Raw genomic sequence first — 26090 nt, 5'->3', positions numbered from 1 at the left:
CTTTAATAGTTGTGGCCCCCCAGCATAAAACTTGCTTCTATGAAATGCGTTACTCTCAAAACAACAAGCCTCTCCACATCACTCATAAATGTAGCGAACATTTTTTTCCCAATGTAAGAGTCTAAAAAGATGGATTTGCCACTAAAATGCTGTACAAATACGTAGATTCTTCAACACCAATGAATGTGAGAACACAATGGTAATCCTAGCAGTTCCACAAAAAAAACCCTCATGTTTACTCTCATGAACGTTATCAAGTGTGTTCTGGAGATTTACCCTACACTCTGTCCATATAGAACTGACTGACTCTGATAAAAAGGCTCTGATGACTCTGATGAGGCCAAGAAAAGAAGATTACTTCTCATTACGGTTGCCAATACAAAGTAGTGGGAATACACAGAAGGCTCTACCTTGCATGGAAGATGAGGACTACCGAGTGCACATCTTTCACCATGTTGTCCAATGAAACCTATACCTACACCTATGAGATCAACATAGCTCATAATCCCTGTTTGGTATTTTTGACAACTTCATGCAAATACCAATGATAGAGACCCAATGTATCTTCTTTTTATGCATGGTTTGGGAATTTAATTTCTAAACTAATACTTAGTGTACTTTAGAGACCATGCCTGACCTCAATAATTGCGAATGTTCTACCTACTGCATATTTTATGGTTTCTAGTAGAGAAACAATTATTGCACCTACTGGAAAGGCATACATATTGCCAATTAATGGAGCAAAGTAAGTACATTTGAAGGCACACCCAATGTATCTGAGCAGCAGGGATAAGAGCCAATCTTGTCTCCACATAGGGAGAACTTGGATCATCCTTGAGGGAGGCTTACCTGCATATTGAAGGAGCTGTTTGGGATGCAAACCATCTACAAGGTTAATTCCAGAATGACATTGGCGACCATTCTGCATAATTGCACTATTGCATTTCTCAGTAGACAAAGAATTCAATAAAAGTGTACGAGGAAGGACAATAAAGGAGATTGAGCTAAAGCTACAACCAACTGAGGGTTACATCAAAGTAGAACAGTAAAATAGCATGTGGGCCAAAACAAATACTTCAATGACATTGAACCTTCTGTGATCAAATGTAGTAGAGACATGCATCAGGTTATTGACATCATCACCAGGTAGCAATAACCAGAGCCGTCTCTGGATACAGAAATCATCAAGCCTTTAGGCATTTTCATACAGCCATGATCCACTGATATTTACGCATCGTACAAGCAAGATTGGAAGTCCCTAAGTGCCTGCAGGAAATGTTGAAATCATGGAGAGAGAGAGTTACCAAATTGAACCAAAAAAAAAAAAAGAAATAAAAATCCAACCTACCATTTGCCAGCCAGATGCAGAATCGCTCCAATCAAGCTTCATGCTACCAAGTGATTATTGAATAACATACAATGATTGAAAAAACATCAGTCCAGCTGTTCAAAACCCTTGAGAACCCCACCCACAACCCGATGCTACACCTTGGACAATCCATTCCAGGATTTCCATCTATGCCGGCTCTCATGTCAAGCTGTCTTCTTCCAATCATGTTATATGTACATATGATAGACCTCTGAACGTATATGAAATTGCTCGTGCTACACCTCAAACCACTTTTAGTGGGAAAAAAGTATGTTTGTGGGAACTACATTCAAGCCACATTGAAGCCCCCTCCATGAAATAATTGGAAATGTCAAGCCGATGAAAAAATCAAGCCAATCTTAGGCATCCTTCTACAAATCAATTGTCAAATGTTCCAGCCAGCAGCTCATTGAAGAAAAAATGTACACATCCCAGGAGCACACAACATCGGAATCTTCCCTGCAATGAACACAAGTCACAGGCGCAAGCAGGTGTCAAACCACAACCCTGCCTAGCATTCTCCTCCATATAATTGAAGAGCAATTAGATCAATTGGCAAATTCGTTTTCCAAATTACCATTCCATGATTTTGGAGGACCTTATGAACAGGGCTCTGTTTATTTTCTCCAGCTGCACTCCAGGATGAAACTCAGGTGCATAACTCCAGATGAAAGATTTTAATTTTCCAACCAACAGAAATTTTAAGCTATAGAGAATGGGAACCCTTCCAGCTTATGGAAAACCTGGTGAAGACCAGGAGTCCTGGGCACCATTCTGTTGATTGATTCTGGACCCAGCGATGCATTCTGACTTTCTGGCAGTACTTCATATTCCCCTTTCACAGATTCCGACAGGTTAATCATACTATCAAATACACAATCATGAGTGCTTAGCGGTAAATCCATTTCCATAATGGAAACGATGCATCCCACAATTTGCATGCAAGAAATTTGAGCAGAAGAGGTAAAGCTCCTTATTAAGGACAGTGTTCAAACAGCAGCCCCTTGACCTCCATCCATATCAGCAGAGTGTAGAGCTGAAGGATCTTGCAGTTGCGATTGTACTGGTCTAGGCAAATTTCCAGGCTTTCCACTGTCTGAAGGACGGACAGCTGCAAGTGGTTTCTGTAATGGTTTCAGAGCAGCCATGATGTCTGCAAATGAGGGTCGTGCTCTGGGATCACTGCAACACCATCAAGTACGACCATGGATTAAAGTCCTGGACACCTCCACAGCAAACCATTTAATGGAAATTAGGAGAAGTAAATGCACCTAATACCTCTGCCAACATTGTTGTATGATTTTGGCTACAGCTGGATCCATATTTTCAGGAATATCTAAGCACCTGTGCTGGAATCCAACTGCCCCAACAACTTGCATGGAATTCAGCCCCCCCCAGGGCTGTTGCAATGTAGCCAGCTCCCACAATATGACACCAAAACTATACACATCTGACCTGCAGGAGGGAACAAGTGATATTGAATGATTGTACAGTCATTTTAAAAAGCCATGTTTACTTGCTCATAGCAATTCTGTCTATTAATCAGCCTTTAAGTGTACCTGAGCATACTGGATAACAGAGAACATGCAGAATGCATATAGAGAGAACACAGCCAGCAGCATGAATTTTAGGTGATGCCTTACTTTTCATTGGATGGCTCATTTCGAAGAACTTCAGGTGCCATCCATTCAGGCTGCAACAGTAAAACAAATCAATTTCTAAATCCATGTTAACATTCACCCGTGCACCTTGTCCACACACACAAGACAAAGAAAAGTCTCAGCACCTCTGAGAATAAAGAATAAAGATCGGATTCAATCTATGGGATCTGCATATTCGCAGCCCGTCAGCTATAAGCTGACCTCTTGTATCTTGTTCTCGAAGTAATATAATTAGCACTGTTTTTTCGGCAAAAAAAAATGGGATCTGCATATTTTGAATAAGCTAATGAATAATGAAATGCAACAGAAGACACTTTACAATATTCCTTTCTAAACACTACAGAATACCCCTGAGCAAAATTTGATGCTCTGCCATCTGAGTAAAGCAGAAGCAGTTATCACAGGAAGTTTGTGCGAATTTATGTTTTCTAGGCCACAGGCAACAGCAAGCTGAAAGTGTTTCATGAATGCTGCAATAGGACAACTGGGTTATAGTGCAGAATTGGCATGCAAGGCCACAAAGAAACAAGGATTCCTCAGTGTTGTTTTTCTCACAAAAGTGTTAAGCAAGCATGTAGCAGAGACTCTCCAAAGGTTGATGACAATCTCACAAGGTGAAATCTGTATGCCTGCTAATACAGCCATAACATATACACATGAACCCAACTGATTAAGTAAAAGCATGCAGTTTCTAACTCATACAAGTCAAAAGGCTGTAAATCATCAATGCCATCGATTATGATTGTCAATAGTTGTCTAGAGTTAGGTTTCCACACATACAGGTATTCAGACTAGCACCTTAGGGTGCTTATCGAGGTAACAAAACATGCATTAAGATCAAAATTAACTCACAAGGCAAATAAATGCCAACACTATCTGTTCAGATAGTCAAAGGTCTATGTAGCCCTCCACTCGCAATACTAATTTTTCTTTAACTTCCACACCCAAGCCAGCCAGAAAGTACATCATTGCATGAGTTCCTCTTGCCCCTAGTTCCATCTCTCTCCCTCTCCCTCGTCACCCTGCTTCCTGTTAGCATGCCTTTTTGTCACGCCCTCACAAGATCGAACCCTATCAAAACCATGGTCTAGAACACAAGAATCATGTGCAGGCAACTCGCGCCACCCAACCATGCTGATCCAGACTATCAGCCCCAACCAGCCCAGGCTAGAGAGCCTCTTGGAAACTGCCAGCCCTGCAAGCTAAACCTCACCCTTGGCATCCCATACCACCTAGTGAACGAGTGTGCTGGTAGCTCCTGGCTGTGCTCCCTCACTGGCCGGTGTGTGCAACTATGGCCCTAGCCCTCCCTTTATAGCCTCAAGGAAGAGTGCTCGCCAAGAAAAGCATACGAGCGCCAAGGAAAGCGAAAAAACAATCTTGCTGACCCATGTTCCCACACATAGCACTCTAGCTCATCATATGCCTGCATATCCCTATCGTGCACATGACATACTCCCCTTCCTCAAAGAGCTCAATCCTGAGCTCATAAAATCTCAAAAGAATTAGTAAACTTGCTAGAAACAACTCACTATTGGTCAAAACCAATAGAGTCAAGGAAAATCCTAACAAGAGATCCACCTGCTCAAAAACATCAGATGAGCACGAAGTCTTGGTCAAAACGCAACATCTCTGTCAAATCAACCAACTCGCAACTCTACAAAGGTAGGCACATGGTACCAGTACCCAAGGTACACATCAACTATCCTAAAGAGTTTCCCAAAATATCAGTCATTTGACTTGCTTCCTTTAATCTTGATGTCCTTCACACTAGGAAACCATATACTCGAAAAAATCCCAGAATCTGCTATTAAAGAATAAACACAACAGTAGCCTCTTCCGAAATGGGAAAATATCAATCTTATTTCCAAATTAGGGAAGTTCAACAAATCTACACTTCCAAAACTTGGAAGAGAATCCAATCTACACTTACCAGACTTGGAAGTGAAATCAAATCTACACTTCCCAGACTAGGAAGTGAAATCAAATCTACACTTCTCAGACTTGGAAGTGAAATCAAATCTACACTTCCTAGAGTTGTAAGTGAAATCAAATCTATACTTCTCAAACTTGGAAGTGAAATCAAATCTGACTTCCCACATCCAGAAAGTCAAAATATCTGCTTTTCAACCGCGAAAAGGATAGTCTGGGTTCTAATTCAGAGCAAATCTAACCACTCAGTCTTAAAGAAGCTTTGAGTATCAAAAAACCCATATTCCAACAGACATTATTATTATTTAAGCAAGCATCTCATAATTGTTTGTGTAAGTAACTTATCTTCCTAAAAAGGGAAAGATAGTCATGTGTTTGTAGGCGCAGAGTCTTAAATAAGTCTGGATACTCTGGCATAACCTCGCAGCATGTGATGGATCATGGTGTCCCCTACCACCACAATACACCACATATGCATGTGCTATGATTGGTACAACACGAATTTGTGGATCTGTCGCGAAATAGTAAATACAAATGGCCAACCAAAAACCACAACCTGAAAAAAAAAACCTCCAAGTATAAGACAATTCGAGACTAGGGAGCCCAAGGAATAGATAACATCTATGCACTTAGAAACTTCCTTGACTAGCGTCCTAGTAAAAGCATCGACCTATATCCATCAAATCTTTGAAACTAACGAGGTTTCCCCAAAACTTTGGACTCGTCAAAATCCTTAAGATTTGAGTGTAGGCCATTCTATGGGCTATCCATAGGTGCCACTTATTCCTTGGTATGTACCTTGTAGGCCTAGTTACAGTCAGTTAGGTCTGTTGGTACAGTTAGTACATCTATCACCTAGGTCAGTTAGGACACTTAGTCCAATTAGAGCATTTAGCCCGAGGGTTTTGTTATGTTGGCTCTCTCTTGAGCCTCCACTCTCAGTTATACAGCATCTCGTTTTTCTCCTTCTCTCCTCCATTTTTGAGCTTCCATTGCTTGCCATAGCCTACAGTGGTATCACAGCAGGTCAGGAATCCATTCCCTCAGCCATTGACAGCTTTCCAAAGCTGTTTGGCAACCTCCTGAGCCCTCATTCCTGCTAGTTTTGCTTGTTTCTACACACCCGTGAGTGTTTGAGGCCTCTCCAAGCTTTTTCATCGCAAGAACTTCACATTTGGCGTGTGGAGTTTGCATTTTGGAGCACTTGCTGCAAAGGAGGAGCTGTTTCAACTCATTTCCAGCCTGCTGCAGCAATTTCGCCTCACAAGCGTGGAATATTGCTGCTGTACGGAATCCGTACAGCTGTACGGATCTGCGTGGAAAGCATTTATGACATGTACAGAAGCATTTAATGCTGGCACAGAACTGTACGGACCTGTCAGAGCTGCATTTAATGCAGTGCAGAATCAGTACGGACCTGACAGCGTGCATTTTTTGCAATACGGGTCTGCCTCGAGGTGCGTGCAAGCCAGTTAAAAGTTTTTCCAGCACTTTAGAGATGCTTCGTGAAGCGTGCAAGTGTTTTAGAACTGTCTCATGCTGTGTGTCAGTTGTTGAAGACATTTGGAGGTTGTTGAAGCGATCCAAAGGCCACTCCTTGAGCCCATTCTCTCTCTTTTGGCTTCCCTTTGCCTCGGGCTACAACTACGCCTCCAAGCTCCTTTGGATCACTCTCTTCTCATTTCCAAGTGTTCTCCTCGTGGAAGCACTTTCTCTTGCTGTAATTCTCATTTCCAACCCTCTATTGGCATTTCTCATTGCCATTTGCTCTCATTTTCACCTCTCCTTCAAGGGTGAATCTCTCTGCTTGCATTCACAGCTTTGCCACTACTGTCTCTTCGGACTACATCATTGGGTAAGCCGTTGTTGCATTGGTTCTTTCCAATTTCTGCTTCATTGGTATTTTGGAAAGGCCCATGTTGCCTTGGAAGGCCTCGTGTTTCCTTTTGGGGATTTTCTTGCAACAGGTACACCTTGGGACAACAAAGTCTTTTGCAGTGATAAGCTTTGAGCTTGAGCAAAATTTTACCACTTGATTTTGAGAGGTTGCCTTCCTCTCATTTACATTGTCAGATTGGTGCTTTTGCCTTGCATTTCTGGCACAATGGCTGGCAATAAGGATGATCTGTTTGGGATGCTTGGGATTGATGACAAGCTTGATGGCACAAATTACCCCATGTGGTCTGGTGCATGTATTGGTTGCCAAGAATTTATGGCACATTGTTTCACGCTCTGAGGCTAGGCCTACACGTAATGTAGCTTCTAGTGCTCCATCTTCTGCCTCTGGTACTGCTTCAAGTGATGGGTCTTCAAGTGATGGGTCTAATGCTACTTCTAGAGCAGCTGCATCTACTACTACATGTATACTCTGTTATGCCCGCCCATCGTTTGAATCATTCGTCCGGAACCGAGCTGCCAAGGCTGGAAGCAAGCATTTGATCCGGTTCACTTTTGCCTCCTACACAAGAGCAAATTCAATGGGATGGTCATCATGCCAAAGCACATGCCTTGATTGCTCTTTCAATCAAAAGGGTTATTGTACCTCATATCCGGTCTTGCAAGACGGCTAAGCAAGCAAGGGATCAGCTTTGCATCCTTATATCAAGTGCAGAATGAGGCAAGGGTTGCCTATCTCCGCAAGCAGTTGAAGGACTTGAAGCTTGAAGAGGGTGCTAACATCGATGCCTATCTTTCTTTTGAAACAGCAATTGGCCAATATTGATGAGATGATGCCTGATTCTCAGCTTGTTTCTAATATCCTTGATGAGTTGTATGACTCTTATCAAGCCTTTGCTACTACATTGAGGTTGGTTGCGGGTGACAATGCCAACCATTATTCTTTTGACCAGCTGGTTGGTCTTCTCCTTCGGAAGCAAAGTCCTGCAAATCGCAATGCTTTTATGGCTAGTGATCAAGACTTTGCTGCCCAGCATAAAAACAAAGGCAAAGGCAAAGTTTCAGCTGGGAAACCCCTCATTCACATGCTGGTCATTCTCATGGTGCCTTTTCTTCAAGGGATAACAAAAAGAACAAGAGATGTAAATATTGCACAAAACTTGGGCATGATTTCTCTGAATGCTTGGTTCTCCTAGGGAGAGATCGACATGAGTCAGCTAATTTTGCAGAAGACCAGCATTGGGCTTTCTTAGTTACATGTCAGTATAATCTTGATGCTCATGATGCCTGCATGGCAGTTTCTGATGTTCATGATGCCTGGTCCTTTGATAGTGGTGCTAGCAAGCACATTACTTCCTGAAGGAAGTTATTCAACTCACTAGAGCATACATCTAAGGGAGGGAGTGTCACATCTGCCAATAATGCAGCATATACCGTGAAATGTGTCGGACAAGTTGCTCTTACTTCTGTTTTTGGTAGTCTTGTCGCTCTAGAGAATGTGCTTTATGTTCCAGACATTCGCAAAAACCTCATTTCTATTTCAGTCATAGCTACATGTGGCTATCAAGTTCTTTCTTGTGGTGTTCAGTGTGCAGTGTATGATGCTACACATGCCTTTACCATGGTCTTAACAGACACACTGACTAGAGGTCTGTATAGACTTGACCCTTATGACAGATGTTTGGATGATATTGCACTTGCAGAGGCACATGTATTTGCTCTTGATTCCTCTACCATGGCAGATACCCATTTGTGGCATGAAAGGTTTGGGCACCTCAACTTTGGGACTTTGATGCAGTTATATAAAGATGGTATGATTGTTAATCTTCCCAAAATGCATATGCCTTCAAAGCATGTTTGTGAACCTTGCTAGCTTGGTAAGATGTACCGTTCTGCATTTCCCAAGGATGGGAGAGTTGGTGCCTCACACAAGCTTTATCTGGTTCATAGTGATGTTTGTGCAACCATGAGTGTTGCAGCTATAGGATCGTTGAATGAAAAGAGAGTGCAAGGTACAAAGAGTCGAAGAGTCGCAGCCGTCACATCAATCTTGAGAATGAAAGAAAAAGAGTACATGGTACTTGTAGCTAGACCTAGATCCTAGGACTAAGTGTCCTAGGTGTCACATAGGACTAAGTGTTCTAGGTGTCACATAGGACTAAGTGTCCTATGTGGCCTAAAAGACACTAAAACTATAAGTCCCTATATCTATGCCTACAAGGCACATACCATGGCCTATAGAGCATCACTAGAACCACCAAAAGATGGCCTACAAACCCCACTCCATGGGATGGGCTGAAGTATTCTGGAAACGTCTCAGAATACCTGGTATATTTCTACTCATGGTGGCACATGTTCATCCAAAAGGATATAGCCACCTATAAATGTTCAAGGTATGTCAGATCATGTAACAAACGGAACCAAGTGTAAAGCTTGGCGGAAGACTTCGAACTTGGGACAAGGAAGTGCCTTTGTAAACAGATCTGCTATGTTGTCCTCTGTGGGAAGATAGGACAACTCTATGTCTCCTGCTGATAACCGCTCCCGAACATAATAATAGTGAACTTTAATATGCTTGGTACGCGCATGAAACACTGGGTTACGTACAATGGCCAAAGCACTCTGGCTGTCAGTGTAGACCATAGTGGAGGATGGCGAATACCAAGATCTGTAAGTAACTATTGAAGCCAGACACACTCTACTGTAGCGGTGAAAGTTGCCCTGTACTCAGCCTCACAGCTAGATGTGGCAACTGTTGGTTGCTTCTTACTAAGCCAAGAGATATATGAATTGCTTAGCAAAAAACAATTGCCAGTATGTGACACTTTGGTGTCGGAACAACCTGCCCAGTCACTATCCGTGTAAGCATGCATGGTAAGTGAACCCTGATCACCATAGAAGAGGGCTAAATTCTGAGTGCCTTTGAGATATCTGAAAACTCTCTTCATTGCCTGCCAATGCTGTGAACAGGGCATGTGCATGAATCTGTTGAGCTGAGATACTGCATACTGTAAGTCAGGTCTGGTGTGACATAAATAAATAAGGCATCCAACAGCCTGCTGATAGAGAGTGATATCACATGGTGGGCTCCCATCATGAGCTGAGAATTTGAAGGCAGGGTGATTGAGAAGCTGTCCAATATACTTGGACTGTGACATCACGATACCCCCCTAAACATGAGCAAACTGAATGCCCAAATAATAGTGGAGCTGTCCCATGTCTGACATTTCAAAAACCTGTTGCAAATCAGCCTTGAAAGCTGCAATATGCTGAGTATTTGGGCCCGTGATCAGCATATCATCCACATATAAAATCAGCACTAGAAAATCAGATCCACTCCCACGGACATAAAGAGTGGGTTCTGTGGGGCTATTCTGAAAACCAAGGGACAGTAAGTGTGCATGAATTTTGGCATACCATGCCCTGGGTGCCCGCTTCAAAGCATAAAGGGCTTTTCTAAGCCGGCATACCTTGTTTTCAGAATTAACAACCTCAAAGCCAGGAGGTTGTGTGACATAGACTTCTTCCTACAGATCCCCATGAAGAAAAGCAGTCTTGATGTCAAGTTGGTGCACTTGCCAATGGTGATGGGCTGCAATGCAAATGACACACCTAATGGTAGTAATCCTGGATGTGGGAGCAAATGTCTCCTCAAAATCAGTGCCTTGTTGTTGAGCATACCCTTTTGCAACAAGACGGGCGTTGTGTCGATCTATGCTGCCATCAGATTTCCTTTTTAATTTGTAGACCAACCAGGTACCAATGGCGTGCTTGCCGGGAGGGAGATCTACTAATTCCCATGTGTCATTTTTGGCAATGGATTGTAACTCAGCTCTCATTGCATCCATCCACTCTTTCCTGTCAAAAGCATCTTTATGGCACAGAGGCTCTTCATTGCAAGCTGTAGCAAGGAGTGCAAACTCAAGAAAGTGACCATGCATCTGTCTATTCCCTGACCTTGTCCGGGCATCAAGGGCTGACCTTGTTTGCTGTCCCTCAATGTATCAAGAAGTCATCAGGGAACTTGCCTTCGTTGTCTATTGACAGCTATTTCTTCAATCATTGCATCATGAATAGTGGGATCATTTTGTGCTGGAAGAGAAATCTGCAAATCAGCATGGGGTGGTGGCTGATCATTGCTTATTGGACGGCCAGCAGGAGGCTCATGTTGCTGGTCAAAGTCCTCTTCTGAGGATGGTAGAGGTACCCAAGATTCAAAGGCATCAAACATGTCAACTTCTGACTTAGCTTTGCAGTCCACGAGAGGAGAAGCCGAATGTTCAGCAAAGATTACATCCCTACTGACAACAATCTTCCCAGTATTTGGTTGGTATAACCTATACCCTCTCCTCTCCTGGCTGTAACCAATAAATATGCATTTGATTGCCTTGTCATCAAGCTTATGTCTCAACTGAGATGGTACATGAACATATGTAAAAGACCCAAAAACTCTCATGTGTGAAAGTGAAGGCTTCATGCCTTGCCATGCTTCATAAGGTGTAACAGTCTTCAATGCCCGTGTAGGTGCATCAAGCCAAAATTTATTGGGCAAAGACTTGGCCTTAAGCATGCATTTGGCCATCTCCATAGTAGACTTGTTTTAACTTTCAGGAACAGGATTATGCTGAGGAGTGTAAGGAGTAGTGCATGAGTGCACAATGCCCCGTGAAGACAAAAATGCATCAAACTCCTTTGACATATACTCTCCCCTCCCTATCTGTGTTGAGGGTGACAAGCTTCCATCCTGATTCATTCTCAACCATATTCAGCCACCTCTGAAAGCATGAGAACACTTCAGATTTGGCTTTTAAAGGATATACCCAGCAATATCTTGTGAAGTCATCAATGAGAGTCATAAAATATTTGTACCAGCCAATGGCATTTGTCCTCATTCGGCCACAGACATCACTGTGTACTAGCTGCAATTTCCTTTGTGAGAGTTTTGGACAATTCTTTTGAAAAGGAAACTGATGCATCTTACCCAAAAGACAACCCTCACACACATGTTTGGAAACTGTGTGAGTTTGAGGTACATCATTAGCCATCTGCTGTGAATGTAGCTTTGCAAGAGCTCTATAATTGAGATGACCCATTCTCTCATGCCAAAGATGAGTTTCAGCAAGCTGTGAATCTGAAATAGCAAATGCTTCAACAGAAAGTGCAGCTGAGTGATGATCAAGATGATAAGCCCCTTTTGCAAAGTACCAGTGAGAACTATGGCATTGTCATCACGAAGATCATAAACTAGGCATCTGTAGCCATCAAAAATCACTCTGAAACCTGAAGTGGCAATTGCTGAAATTGAAATCAAGTTGACTTTAATTCCAAGCACAAAAAGAACATTTGTCAAAGTGACAAGATGGCTTGAAATGGATGTGAGCTGCACATCTCCAATTCCTTTTACAGCATATGAAGCATTGTTAGCACATGTGACAGTTCCCCCTCAAGGTGCATCAGCGAATGAAACAACTCTCTGCAAGATGTCACGTGCTTGGAAGCACCACTATCAAAATACAAAGACTGAGCATCATTAGCAGTAAAGAGTGCATCGGCTTTGGATGGATCAAATGAGCAATGGACAGCCCATGCCCAATCATCCTGGAGAGCATGTGCATGTGAAGCATCTGCTAGCTCATGGGATTCAATAGCATGTGAGGTATTAACTATCAATCCTCTTTTTCTCCAAAGCAATGCGCTTCCTGTATTCTGAAATGTCATGTCCAGGCTTGCGACAATAGTTGCATCTTTTCTTCTTTGACTTATCTGCTGTATTTTTAGATGCATGGGAGGAATTGCAGCTGCTATGCGCAGATTTAGGCTTGCCCATAGGCTTGGAAGCCTTGCCTCTTCATGTCTGCTGCGAAGCAAATGCATGATCAGGAATAATGGCTTGTCTATTAGCTCGACTTTGCTCTTCCTGCAAAAGCAAAGTAACTAGCTAATCAAAAGAGTAGTGATCTGGATTACCCATGGCCACTAACCGAAGGGTTGTAGCAAACCCTTGATAGGTATCTGGCAGTCCATTCAATGTGGTACTGACAAGCTGAGAATTTGGCACCACCTCATCAATATCGGCAAGTTGTTCCATGAGGTCCTTTAACCTTGTCAGATATGCATCCATAGAATCACCTTCATTCATACTGACTTCCAGCATCTGTCTTCTTAAAAATGCAACACGTACCTCCTTGCGAATCTGATAAAGAGAAGCCAATTTGTCCCAAGCATCCTTTGCTGTCCTACAAGACCGGATGTGTGGAATAATGAATCTCTCGCATGATAAAGCAATACAGGAATGTGCATTCGCATCTCTTGCATCCCATCTTGATTTTTCCTGAGTTGGGGGAGCAGAAGCAGGAGTGCTAGAAGATAAGGAATCAAGAGGAGTACCCCCTGCAGAGGGACCAGCAATAGAGGCAACCTCTATAGCATTGGCTGGCCTCAGTTCAACCCCAGAAACAATATCCCAGAAAGAATATGTTTCATGAGATAAGACCACATCGGATAGTTGGTGCCATCCAACTTATCATCTTCATGAAGAATGCCAAATAGATCTTGATTGTTCCCAACCATTGCAAATGAGATACCCTGAAAAAGACCTGAAAACCCAAAAGCCTCAAGGCTATCACTGCAAAGAGCTGGCTGTCCAAAAATGACAGCAAATATCTGCAAATAAATATTCTGCAAATTTCCAACCCAAATCAAAGGGCAAATGCAGATTTGACCCAAATGTGACTGTGTCAGGCAATGTTCACTGCAAAAACAACAAATCTGGCAAAAGCCCCAATTTAATGAGGGCAAATAGGCCAAAAAGAGGGCAAATACAGAAAAGCCCCAAATTTTGCTGAGATTTTTTTGCAAATGTGACCCAATGTATGAGAATAAGACTCAATGTTCTGCAAAAGTGACTCAATGTCCTGCAATCTGACCCAAATGTACTGCAAACAAACAAGAGATTGCAACCCAAATCCCAAAGCCCCAATGTTCTTGCAAGAAATTGCAACCAAAGAAGGTGAAAAGAACTAAAAGCCCCAAAAAATGCCAATGTCTTGATTCATAGCCAATGCCAGCAAGTACGGATTCTGACAACAATTTCACGCGTGTGAAACTGTACGGAATACCTGGAGCATGTACAAGCTGTACGGATCTAGTACACTGTACGAAGTAGATACTCTGTACGGAACATGTACGCTATACGAAAGCTGTACGGAGCAAGTACGTATGCTGTATAGAGCACATACACGGTACGATGTACGAAATCATAGGTAGTCTCCAACTTTGTACGACAGATCTTCACACGTGGCTGTACGATGAATGTACGGAACAAGTACATGACAAGTACGGAATACAATGTACGACTGTATGGGAAGTGCAGCACAATGGAGCACAGTACAGCGCAGTACGAAATGCATGTACGAAAGTACGACACAAGTACGTTGATTGTACGGGCTGTGTATACGGGCGTCCGTACAGTCATACAGACTGTACGGATGGAGGAGCAGGTAGGCTGAGAAGAGTTGGTGCGAGTTCAGGAGTAGGATACGAGTTAAAACGTAGCTCTGATACCACTATAAGATCGTTGAATGAAAAGAGAGTGCAAGGTACAAAGAGTTGAAGAGTCGCAACCGTCATGTCAATCTTGAGTATGAAAGAAAAAGAGTACATGGTGATTGTAGCTAGACCTAGACCCTAGGACTAAGTGTCCTAGGTGTCACATAGGACTAAGTGTCCTATGTGGCCTAAAAGGCACTAAAACTATAAGTGCCTATATCTATGCCTACAAGGCACATACCATGGCCTATAGGGCATCACTAGAATTACCAGAAGATGGCCTACAGCAACTCTTGGGGGATTCTATTATTTTGTTACATTTATTGATGACTTCACCAGGTCCACTCGGATTTTCACATTGAAATCCAAATCCGAAGTTTCTTCATGCTTCAAGCATTTTATTGCCTTGGCTGAGAATGAGAGTGTGCTGCACATTGCTCACCTTAATACAGACACGGGGGGTGAATATATGTCAAAGGATTTTGCTGTTTTTTTGACTTCACGTGGCATACATCATCAATGCACAGTGCCTTATACTCCTCAACAGAATCCTGTTGTTGAGCGGAAGAATAGATTAGTGATGTGGAGATGGCCAGGTGCATGTTGAAAGGCATTCATTTGCCTAACAAGTTGTCGTTAGATGCCGTTATGTGTGCTAATTACATTTTAAACAGATGTCCCACAAAGGCAACCTTATGAGGCTTGGACAGGTCGTAAGCCCCACATTTCTCACATGAGAACATTTCGATGCTTGGCCTATGCCCATGTGTCTTCTCAAACACGCACCAAGTTGGATAATAAAGCTGTCAAATGCATTTTTATTGGATATAGCTTAAAGAACAATGGCTATAAGCTCTACTCGTCCCGCACGGGCAAGTGTTTTGTCAATCGGGATGTTGTGTTTGATGAATCTTCCACTATGCCTTTGCTGGACTCTCAAAAACAGACCGTTGTTGAAGCCCTAGATATCTTTGACAGCTTGATGCCTTTGTTTCTGTCCAATGCTCCTAATGATCTTCCATCTGAGGTTGTCCCTCTATGGATTGAAGCAAGCACCTCAGGCTTGGTATTCCAAGATACATGCTCATTTGCTCACACTTGGCTTTCAGAACAGCCCTACAAAGGCTACCCTTTACATCAGCAAGAGTGGGACAGATTTGCTGATTTTAGTGCTCTATGTGAATGACATGCTTCCTGGGACACATGCTGAGCAAATTGCAGCTTTTAAGCTTGACTTCCAAAAGACATTTGCTATGTCTGATCTTGGTCTTTTGCATTACTATGTCGGCATCCAATTTGCTAGCAGTGAGGGGGGCATTTTGATGTCACAATCCAAGTATATTGGACAACTTTTGCAGCGTTTTCATTTTGACGATTGCAAGCCAGTATCCACACCATTTTTCACTTCTCTTCTGAGGATCGCAGCGGTGCTGTGATGTCGCTCTATATCAGCAGGCAGTTGGTTGTCTGATTTACTTATGCCATACGAGACATGATTTACAGTAGGTTGTCTCACAATTGAGCAGGCATATGCACAGCCCCTCTATGCACCATTGGCATGCCATGAAGCGTGTCTTTAGGTATCTCAAAGGCACTCAACATTTGGGCCTCCTTTATGAGGCTGATTCTTCACTTGTTATGCATGGATTCACTGATAGTGATTGGGCTGGCTGTTCGGACACCCGTGTGTCACATGGTGGCAACTGTTTTATGCTTGGTACTTCATGCATTTCTTGGTTCAGCAAGAAGCAGAGTACAGTTGCTACTTCTAGCTGTGAAGCTCAGTACAGAGCAGCTTTTATAGCTATAGTGGACTGTATTTGGCTTCAGAAGTTACTTGCAGATCTTTATGCATGTCAGACTACTCCTATTGTCATCTTCACCGATAGTCAGAGTACTTTGGCTATTGCACAGAATCCTGTTTTCCATGCTCGCACAAAGCATATTGAGGTTCACTATCACTATGTCACACAGAGATTATCAACAGGTGATATTCAGTTGTCTTATGTTCCCACTGAAGACAACTTGGTAGATCTTTTTACGAAGGCTCTACCTGCACCTAAGTTTGAAGCTTTTCGGCAAGCTTAAACTTAGTACCTTTTGTGACTTGATCTGTTGTACTATGTACAATCATAGGTTGCTATATCCCTACAGGATGAACATGTGCAACCATGACATTAGATATTCAGGTATCCTAAGTCATGTCCAAGATACTTCAGCCCATACCATGGAGGGGGGTTTGTAGGCCATTCTATGGGCTATCCATAGGTGCCACTTACTCCTTGGTATGTGCCTTGTAGGCCTAGTTACAGTCAATTAGGTTTGTTGGTACAGTTAGTGCATGTACCACCTAGGTCAGTTAGGACACTTCGTCCAGTTAGGACATTCAGTCCTAGGGTTTTGTTATGTTGGCTCCTCCACTCTCAGTTATGCAGCAATTCATTACAGCATCTCGTTTCTCTCCTTCTCTCCTCCAGTTTTGAGCTTCCATTGCTTGCCATAGCCTACATTGAGACCCCTATGAACACATGCGATGGCTGCAAGGAATGGTAGAAGAGGAGGATAGCACAGGGACGAAGAATTCAGCCGGGAAGAAGGATCTACAAGGTTGCGCTAGGTAGAGATGGCAAATTGCAGGAGAATGTCAGCGAGAGGAGCTAGCAATGATGGCAAAATCTGAGAGAAGGATGCCCGGCGCAAGAAGCAAGAGGTGCTGCGATGGAGTACACTGTCAACTACCAAATCCTTCTTGGAATCCCTTCCTGCTAGATCGCATTGAAGATAGGCTATGTGGGGCTTCGGACAAGGGAGTATAGGGGTTGTAAAACTCCTGGCTTGGGCTTCTGGTTCTAGAAAAGCATCCAAAAGCTCCAAAAACGAATTGTTTGGAAAGCATAGCTTCCCAAAGAAGCTTTCTCTTTTCTAGCCTTCCAAGGCTAAAACAAGGGCTTCTGCTTTTGGCAATTAAAGCTTTTAAAAGCACTTTCCAAAAAACAAGGCTCCAAAAACGAATTTCCAAAAGCAAAGCAGTAGTTGCACTGCATCCTAGCTCTTCTCCCTGTCGCCCACCCCAAGCTTTGATTTCCTAGCCTATCCAAGTCCAATTCGCATCACCCTATCTCCACGAAACTCAACATCCTCCCATCGTTTCTACTCAAGAATGATTCGCAACTAGATTTCTCCTTCCTAGGACAAACTCTTCTTCTCTCTTGCTGTCATGTGCACGGATTGGTATCTGACGTGTACTAGGTACACAGAACTAGCTCAGGTTAGCCTGGGGAGGCTTAGAGCTAGGAAGGCTTGATTCTCGGGTTGAGTGGCAAGGGTACGAACTATTTATAGGTCTTCGCTATTTTTGGCGGTCGGGGCTCGAGTCTATAAAAGGGGCCCAGGGGGTTCAGTTCTCAGTGTGCAGTTGGGAGCAAGTCTCGTTCCCAGGTGCTAGGTCTGATTGAGTCGCGGACGCGCGCCTGCATCTTAGCCTAGCCCAAGGCCCAGTGACAGATCCAGGGCTTCACAGCGCCACCTGGTGGTATGGGACACCAGGCTGGTTTGGATCTGATTGGGAGTTCGTGCCAGTAGCTCAGCTCGTGGCTCGGAGGGGACATCTTCTGATTCGGGATCACATCCCATAGATGTCACGGTTGGGTGGTGAGCAGCCTGCTCAGATCTGACGTTGTGTGTGGTTGTTTTGCAGATCAGGGGTTTCAGGAGTGCTAGGATGTGTCAGTTGGTATCAGAGCAAACTCCTGAGGTAGGAACTTCTGATGCGAGAACTTTTGACGAGTTTTCCCTCCAGGTATGCCCTAAATTTCGAAATTTCTTGCTGCGTTTTTGCTGGATACCTGGGATAGGAGGGGTGGAGAGATATCTGGAAAAGAAAGAAGAATAGGAGAGAGAGAAAATCGAGATCTCTGAAGGCCTGTGAGAGAAGTCTAGAGGAAGGAGAAAGAGAGCAGAAAAGCAGGAGAGATGGGCTGGAAAAAAGCAGCAAGGGAGGCGGGGAAGTAGCGCCTGTGATGGTACGGAGTAGGCGGGGCAAAGAGAGGCTTGACAGCCTGCGCAATAGGCTGAGTACAGCCTGCGCAACAGGCTGCGAACAGCCTGCGCTTAGGGCTGCGAGCAGCCTGCGCAGGGGGGTGCTTTTTTCGAAAAAGCACCCCTCCAAAGCTAGAGGGGCTTGGCCGTTTTTGGAAGCTCAGCTTCCAAATAAGGCTGCCCTGCACCCTATATAGGTGGGGGCAGGGTACTAGCCTACCCACAAGCAGCCTAGAGCTTCGAGCTTTCCCCTCGATTTCTGCGCCAGCCAGCCAGCCTCATCCGTACCCTGCCTGCGCCAGCACAGCCCTGCCTCGTGCAGTCTTCTGCATCCGCCCCCTGCTTGCGTCAGCCAGTGCAGCCATCGAAGGCTCTGCATCAGCCCGTACAGTCTGCGTCAGCACTGTACGGAATATATGCGCCAGTCCTGCACCTGTTGCTGCGAACCCCGACTGCGCAACTGTACCTGCACACTGTACGGATGCCGTACAGTTACGTCAACACTGTACGGCCTCCGTCAGCATCTGTACGGCCTACGTCAGCAGCCGTACAGCCACGTCAGCAGACCGTACAGTTACTCCAGCAGCACGCGCATCCGGTTGGGGTTCGGAGAGGTCTCGAGATTCGTGGGCTTCCGATTCGCCAAATTCCAGCATCTCCTTTCGTCTGCATCTTTCGGGACGGTTTTCTTCTGCTTTATCCTCCTCTGTGCTTTGTTGCAGTCAGTTATTTATCTCAGTTTGTATCAGATTTCAGCCATGTCTGATGCTCAAAATCCCGAGTTCACCATGGGAGAGCAGGACTTGGATTACACTCCTGTGGGAGAGGAGGATCAGGGTCTCTATGACGACCTGATAACTAAAAAAGCCTTCAGTGAAGTTACGACTGCTCTTGATGGCAAATTCGAGCAGGTCAATGCTAATCAATCGGGGTTGACACAGCAACTCCAGGGGATACAAGCAACTCTCACTCTTCTGGCTAGCACTGTACAGGCACTCACGCATGTGGATGCCATGGCTTCAGTGCTAGGCCCGAATATAACTCCAGATCCTTTTCCGAAGACCAAAAGTCAAGAACAAAGGAGGTAGTTGACACTTGGTTGCACAAGTGGCAGGTACACTTCCAATTCCACCCCTATCCAGATGAGAAAAAGATTCAGCTAGCAGCAGGGTTTATGTCAGGTAAAGCCTTGCTATGGTGGAAAGAACTCCAGCCTAAGCCTGATACTTGGACAGATTTTGAGGGCATCTTCAAGAAGGAGTTCCTGAAGAAGGAGGATGACTACGATATCGTTGGCAAGCTCAAGGCCCTCGATATGTCAAAATTAAACTTGACCTTTGAAGTTTATCTTCAAAATTTAGGGATCTGCAAACCAGGGCCACTAAAATGGATCCAGTAACCTTGTTAGGTTTCTTCGTGGATGGTTTGCCAGACTCCTATAAGCTGCAGATAAAGAACAACAAGTGCACAACGTTGCAGGAGGCCATGACATATGCACGCATATATGATGATACCATGGCCGGTACCAAGGCAACCACAGTTACCGATACGAGTGGAAAGAACAAACGCAAGTTCTTTCAGCATACGACTGGTATTGCGGAGACGAAGTCTACGGACAACGCCTCCAGGAAAAGCTTAACTCCAGCAAAGAATGGTAAGGCCCGTTTCCTTCGCACTCTCAGGCTCAAGAAAGAAGGCCGATGTTTCTATTGCGAGGAGCGGGGCCACACAAAGAATGAGTGTCCTAAGCGGAAGAACCAAAAGTTGGTGCTAGGACCGAAGCTCCAGGCGGGTCCACGTACCGCAGCCAAGGGAGCAAACCAAGTCACGATGATAGGTATTTCAGTAAATGTCATTACCTGCCCCCTTTCTTGTAATTGTACTTTCAATACTTCGTTGTTTGGTTCCCATGATCTTTTCCGAGTTTATGGAGAAGTTAGGGACCAACAGGTTCACATTCTCTTTGATCCGGGCAGCTCTCACAATTTTGTTAATTACAAATTTGTGCAGAAGATGGGGCTGTCCACAGTACCTAGCGACCACACCTATGAGGTGCAGCTTCCAGCTGGGAAGCAGTTTTGGGATCGCAAGGTTGAAGCGCTTCCTATCCGGATTCAGGCCTACACGGGAGCTCTCACATGTTATGTTATGCATCTAGAGCGTGTAGACTTGTTGATCGGGATAGAGTGGTTTAAAACCCACAATATTCAGATCAGATGGACGGAGCATACGCTTTCTTTTGTAGATAAGGACACCCAATTTTATATTCAGTGTGATCAAATCCCCCCTTCTCAGGGGCCTATTGTATCTGCGGAATATATTAAACAATTCTCATTATGATGTCTATCAGTGTGTTTTGATTCCACTTTCTTCATTTGTTGTTTCGGTAATTAACAAGAATGAATTAAGTGTGTTTGAACACCGGGAATTGAGAATGTTGTTAGATAATTTTAAGGACGTATTCCCAGCTCAACTGCCGGAAGGTTTACCTCCAGAACGGGCAGTAGATCATCGCATAGACTTAGTCCCAGGGGCTCAACCTATCAGTGTACCACCTTATAGGATGAGCCAGGTAGAGGAGGATGAGTTAGCTATCCAGCTTCAGGATTACCTGAATATGGGCTATATCCGCCCAAGTAAACCACCTTGGGGTGCACCTGTCCTCTTAAGAAAGAAGAAGGATTCTTCCTGGAGAATGTGTATAGATTATAAACGATTAAATAAAGTTACAATTAAGAACTGCTATCCTTTACCTCGTTCCGCTGATTTGATAGACCGTTTGGCCGGAGCGAAGTATTTCACTAAGATTGATTTGCGTACGGGTTATCATCAAATCCGTATCTATGCTAAACACATAGATAGGACCGCATTCCGGACTAGGTATGGTCATTACGAGTTTCTCGTATTACCTTTTGGTTTGACCAATGCTCCTGCTACTTTTCAGCAGATGATGAACGATTTGTTCAGGGATTTTCTGGGCAAATTTGTTGTAGTGTTCCTAGATGATATCTTGGTATATAGTAAAACGCTTAAGGATCATATAGGACACCTCCGGGTTGTCTTAGTTGTTCTAAGACAGCATAAGCTTTATGCCAAGATGAGTAAATGTGACTTCTTTATGAAGGAGATCATTTACTTAGGACACAAGATTTCTTCTGAAGGTATTAGCATTGATCTGGATCGTATCCAGAAGGTTTTAGAATGGCCTATCCCTCAGGCTGTGAAACAACTTCGTTCTTTCCTAGGATTTACGGTATTTCTTCGGAAGTCAGTGCGTGATTATTTACATATCACGGCACCCTTGACCAACATATTGAAAGGTCGTGGACGCAGGTCTACCCAGCCTATCTCTTGGAATGATGCAATGAACAAGGCTTTTGAAACCTTGAAGTTTTCTATCAAGGAAGCACCCGTTCTTGCATTACCCGATCCTACCCGGCCTTATGTTTTAGAGGCCGATGCGAGTGATTATGCGATTGGGGCAGCTCTATTCCAAGAGGGCAGACCTGTAGCTTTCGAGAGTAAGAAGCTAGACGACACTCAGTATCGTTGGCCCACACTTGAGAAGGAACTTTATGTTGTAGTGTATGCTCTCAAGGTTTGGAGACACTACTTGTATGGTTCAAAGTTCCTTGTATTGACTGATCACCAGTCAATTAAGTATGTGTGTGATGGCTCAGAATTGAGAAGAAGGAAAGCTAGATGGGCAGAGCTAATGCAGGATTTTGATTTCGAAATACGTTATCGTAAGGGTTCGTTGAATAGTGTGGCGGATGCCTTAAGTCGAGTTAAGTTTGTAAATGCTTTGTCATTTACGGAAATATCCTCAGACCTATTTCAATCCTTGAGAGGGCTATACGCAACTGATAGTCATTTCAGTTCTTATTGGCAGAGAGTCCAGGATGGGAGCTCCATGGTTGACCAGGACTCAGGGATTGTGCCACCTAGGATACAGGCGGCGGGAGGTCAGTGGATGATTAGGAACGGCTTGCTGTTCCGGAATGAAAAGATTTGTGTGCCTGATGTTCTGGACCTTAAATCCAAGATTCTCTGGGAGTGTCATGATGCTCCTAGTGCGGGACATCCAGGTATACATAGGACTCTGTCTCTTGTGAGGCATACCTTTTATTGGCCTAAGATGCGTGCATTTATAGAGAACTATGTAGTAGGTTGCCGGGTTTGTCAGGTTACTAAGACTGAACGCCTTAGAAGCGCGGGCTTATTACAACCTTTACAGATTCCCGGTAATAAATGGGAAAGTATTTCCATGGATTTTATTACTGGTTTACCTCGAACGCGCAAGGGTCATGACTCTATTTGGGTCATAGTCGACCGTTTGACAAAAATGGCTAGATTCTTACCTACAAGAACAACTATTTCAGCTGTTCAGTTGGCTCACGAGTTTGTGGACCACTTGTTCAAGCTGTATGGTTTGCCATCTGACATAGTCAGTGACAGGGACTCAAAGTTTACAAGTAACTTTTGGACACTTGTTTTTGAGAAGTTAGAAACTACTCTAAGTATGAGTTCCTCGGATCATGCACAATCCGATGGCAGTACAGAGAAGGTCAACCAATTGGTTGAAGACATGCTTCGGGCATATGTATCTAAGAGACAGTCTTCATGGGAAGATTATCTACCTATGATTGAACTTGCTTACAACAGTGCAAAGCATTCTAGTACAGGTTACAGTCCTTTTATGCTTATGTACGGGTTTCAACCTAAGTCACCAGTTATGGTTGGATTAAAAGGGATTCAAAATGATGCTGCTAAGAACTTCTTGCAAGACATGCAGGAAATGTTGCAGTTTGCTAAGGAGTCTATTAGAAGTGCCCAAGATCGGGACAGATTTTATGCTAATAGACATCGTTCACCCAGAGAGTTCTCTGAAGGAACAATGGTATATTTGAGAATTCCTAAGGAATCCAAGAGCCTAAGTACTGGTTTGGTTCCGAAATTATCCCCCAGATATTGTGGCCCATTCAAGGTCATTAAAAGAATTGGACCAGTTGCATATCGACTAGAATTGCCTCCTGATGTTAAAGTACATCCAGTCTTTCATGTCAGTAGACTGAAAGAAGTATTGGGTGCAGATGATCAACTTGTTTCTCCTCATGAGATTATAGAAGTTACAGATTTAACTTTTATTCCTCACGAACCTGAGTGTATTCTTGAATTTCGTGAAAGACAGATTCGAAATCGTACTATCACGGAATACAAGATTAAGTGGAAGGATCGTGTTGAGGAGGATGCAACATGGGAGACATTACAAAACCTCCAAAGAACATTTCCGGATTTCTTAGCGAACTCAGGAGTGAGTTCTTAGAGGAGGGGGAGTATGTCATGTGCACGGATTGGTATCTGACGTGTACTAGGTACACAGAACTAGCTCAGGTTAGCCTGGGGAGGCTTAGAGCTAGGCACGCTTGATTCTCGGGTTGAGTGGCAAGGGTACGAACTATTTATAGGTCTTCGCTATTTTTGGCGCTCGGGGCCCGAGTCTATAAAAGGGGCCCAGGGGGTTCAGTTCTCAGTGTGCAGTTGGGAGCAAGTCTCGTTCCCAGGTGCTAGGTCTGATCCTGGATTGAGTCACGGACGTGCGCCTGCATCTTAGCGTAGCCCAAGGCCCAGTGACAGATCCAGGGCTTCACAGCGCCACCTGGTGGTATGGGACACCAGGCTGGTTTGGATCTGATTGGGAGTTCGTGCCAGTAGCTCAGCTCGTGGCTCGGAGGGGACATCTTCTGATTCGGGATCACATCCCGTAGATGTCACGGTTGGGTGGTGAGCAGCCTGCTCAGATCTGACGTTGTGTGTGGTTGTTTTGCAGATCAGGGGTTTCAGGAGTGCTGGGATGTGTCACTTGCTGACCTCAATCAAAATTCTCAACGATTACCAACTACTGCTCTTCTTTTCCCATATTCTTGGTGAATTCCTCTCTCTAGTTCAATCTTCCTCCCCACAAGGATCCTCTCCATGATGAATTCACATCCCTTGCTGACGAAATCACAAGCTATTGCAAAATCTTCATCAAGTGAATTGGATCCATACCTGGAATTCGTCACTCCTTCATACCTTGCATTAGTTAGACCATGATCGAGATCATCCACAATAGGGCAGCCTGATACCATTTGTCACACCCTCACAGAACAAAACCCTATCGAAACCATGGCCTAGAACACAAGAATCATGTGCAGGCAACTCGCCACCCAACCATGTTTATCTAGACTCAATCAGCCCTGTGGAAACTGCCAGCCCTGCAGCCAAACCTCACCCTTGGCGTCCCATACCGCCTAGTGAACAGCTGTGCTGATAGCTCCTAGCTCTGCTCCCTCACTTGACGGTGTGTGCAACTATGGCCTAGGCCCTCCCTTTATAGCCTCAGGGAAGAGTGCTCGCCAACAAAAGCACACAAGCGCCAAGAAAAGCGAAAAAACAATCTTGTTGACCCATGTTCCAACGGATAGCACTCTAGCCCGTCATCTCCCAGCCTGTCCCTAGCAATGCACATGACACTTTTCCTCATCTATCACTTGCTTCATGACGCTTGAATCCCATATATCCGTCTACTTTGTCTTTTTTACCTTCCATTAACTTTCCCTTACACATCAAACAATCATCTATACAGAATTAACAAAAGCCCGGTGTACGGGGGTAGATCTCACCTGCTCAAAATCTACCAAAACCTAGTGATCTAGCAAGCTGGGTCACTAAGTGAGACGGGTCTTAACTGGTCCTGCTTAAGGGTCTTCAAATTACGTTAGTCTAGAGGGCCTAGCACAATCACCGGATCCCTAGTCCATGCAAACCTCGAGGTTCAGATTGCAGTTTTGCTTATTAGAGCCCACCAAAGCACACCAACATATACAGGTTGGAGAACCTCTACAGATCAGAAAAACTACCGAGAATGCAGCAACCTAATCCCTTAGTGCAACTATGTACTTTTTTTAAAACAATTGAAATTGTTCAATTTCAAAAAAGCACATTTCAAACTTACCTATGCTTAACTATATTGACTCTAGGCCAAGAGGTTGACAAGAGGTGAAATTTTCTAACGGCGGGTTTGGAATCTTGGGATATACAGTCAAACAGTTTTCATATATTTGATACACCAAAAGATTGGATATTCCCAATTTTGGATATAAGCTAGGATGTCATTGTTTGCTAGGTTGGGTGAATGCAATCACAAGAGAACTCTAAGATGATGTTCGGCACTTGCTGAATTCCATAGGCAGATAACAAGTAAACTCAAAAGATTTATTTTAACATCTGCTTCCATCGGGCACAAAGGTCCATGAACGCCAGCTACTTGTAATGCCCAATGGAGAGCATATTGAGGCAGCCCAGTCCATAGCAAACCATGAATGAGCTAAGCAGTTCAAGAAGAGATACCAGCCATGGGCAAGCTACCCAGTAGGACATGGATTGGTGCCAGAAATGCTAGAGAGTATTGCAAAAGGTGGTGTATATGAGCACATATGAGCACTATATGATACAGATGAGCTCAAGAAGATGAACATTGGCAAGAAGCCATGCAAAAAAATGTATGTAAGTCATAAAAATTGGCACATAGCATCTAGTCAATCTGCCGCATGGCAAAAAGCCCATAGGAAGAAGCCCCAATAGGCACTAAGTGGGTACACAAA

General features: G+C 44.0%; 1 protein-coding gene across 1 annotated transcript in view; it reads right to left on the bottom strand.

Moving 5' to 3' along the window:
• Positions 1 to 846: 846 nt before the first annotated feature.
• LOC147903528 (putative serine/threonine-protein kinase SIS8) overlaps positions 847 to 26090 on the bottom strand; it is a 139044-nt gene continuing 113800 nt past the window's right edge. Inside the window, exons 12-15 of the mRNA XM_087399712.1 lie at positions 3013 to 3062; positions 2648 to 2824; positions 1947 to 2551; positions 847 to 1828 (exon numbers count right to left, since the gene is read on the bottom strand). Coding sequence (XP_087255838.1) covers positions 2359 to 2551; positions 2648 to 2824; positions 3013 to 3062 — 420 coding nt within the window. The 3' untranslated portion in view covers positions 847 to 1828; positions 1947 to 2358. The remainder of the gene's footprint in view (positions 1829 to 1946; positions 2552 to 2647; positions 2825 to 3012; positions 3063 to 26090) is intronic.

This window comes from Dipteris shenzhenensis, chromosome 3 (genome assembly GCF_047967505.1).
Source record: "Dipteris shenzhenensis isolate YYH24624 ecotype China chromosome 3, Dip_SZ_1.0, whole genome shotgun sequence".
Lineage (NCBI taxonomy): Eukaryota > Viridiplantae > Streptophyta > Polypodiopsida > Gleicheniales > Dipteridaceae > Dipteris > Dipteris shenzhenensis.
The sequence above is the reverse complement of the archived record's forward strand: the minus strand, read 5'-3'. Positions and strand labels throughout refer to the sequence as shown.